This window comes from Eimeria mitis, genomic scaffold (genome assembly GCF_000499745.2).
Source record: "Eimeria mitis Houghton genomic scaffold, Emh_scaff2313, whole genome shotgun sequence".
Lineage (NCBI taxonomy): Eukaryota > Apicomplexa > Conoidasida > Eucoccidiorida > Eimeriidae > Eimeria > Eimeria mitis.
The window spans coordinates 5,849-6,811 of NW_013570645.1; the positions used below are offsets into that span (position 1 = coordinate 5,849).

Below are 963 nucleotides of genomic sequence, written 5' to 3' on the forward strand. Positions count from 1 at the left end.
AGCCACCGCAGCATACAGCTGCTGCAGCTGAACAAGCATCAAACGCAACACACAAAGCTCCAGCAAAAGCAGCAGCAGCAGCTGGGACGGAAGAAGTGCCCGTAGCGTCCCCAGCGCGGGCTGCAACAGCAGCAGCAACAGCAGCAGCAGCAGCAGCAGAAACAGAGGCAGCAGCAGCGCCTGCCGCCCCCAAAGAGGTGGTTGCAGATACTCCACAGTCTGTCTCGAAGCACAACAAGGCCACCACTAACTGTCTTGACATCAGAGGCTGCAGCTACGGTAGCAGCAGCTGCAGCAGCAGCAGCAGCAGCAGATGCTGCAACAATGGCAGCTGCAGCAGCAGTATTACAGAGCAGCAGATCGACCAGAAGAGAGCGCGGCTGTTCTCTCGCCCGGAAGTTTTGACTGCACAGGTAATTACATATTTGCTGCAGCAGCAGCAGCAGTAGGAGAAAGCTGCTGCAGCAGCAACTGCAGCAGCAGTTAGGGCTGAACCAGTGCAGCAGCAGCAGCAGTTGCTGGTGCTGCTGCTTCTGTTCCTGCCGCTAGTTCAGGAGTATCAACTGTTTTCTATTGCTGCTGTTACCGCTAGAGCTGCGCTGCTGCAGCAGCAGCAGCTGCTGCAGCAGCTGCAGCAGCTGCAGCAGCTGCAGCTTCAGCAGCAGATGCTGCGGTTGGTGCTGCAGCAACATTTGTGCTGCTGCGTTTGCTTTCTGCTGCTGCAGGAGGTGTATGCTGCTGTGAGGTGTATAACTGACCCTGAGCATCCATACACCCTAGAGGAGCTGATGGTGGTGCTTCCAGAGTATGTTAAGGTGTTTTGCTGCTGCTGCAACGACAGCAGCAGCAGCAGCAACAGCAGCAGCAGCAGCAACTGCAGCAGCGACAGGAGTTCGGCCGATCCCAAGGGCAACTTCAACTGCTGCTGCTGTTGCTGCTGTTGCTGCTGCTGTTTATACACCT

General features: G+C 56.5%; 1 protein-coding gene across 1 annotated transcript in view; it reads left to right on the plus strand.

Annotated features, from left to right (window-relative positions):
• EMH_0051930 (uncharacterized protein) overlaps positions 1 to 963 on the plus strand; it is a gene marked incomplete at both ends in the record, with an annotated part of 7,645 nt that overhangs the window by 5,492 nt on the left and 1,190 nt on the right. The window contains 2 exon segments of the mRNA XM_013496815.1: positions 12 to 413; positions 726 to 815. Coding sequence (XP_013352269.1) covers positions 12 to 413; positions 726 to 815 — 492 coding nt within the window.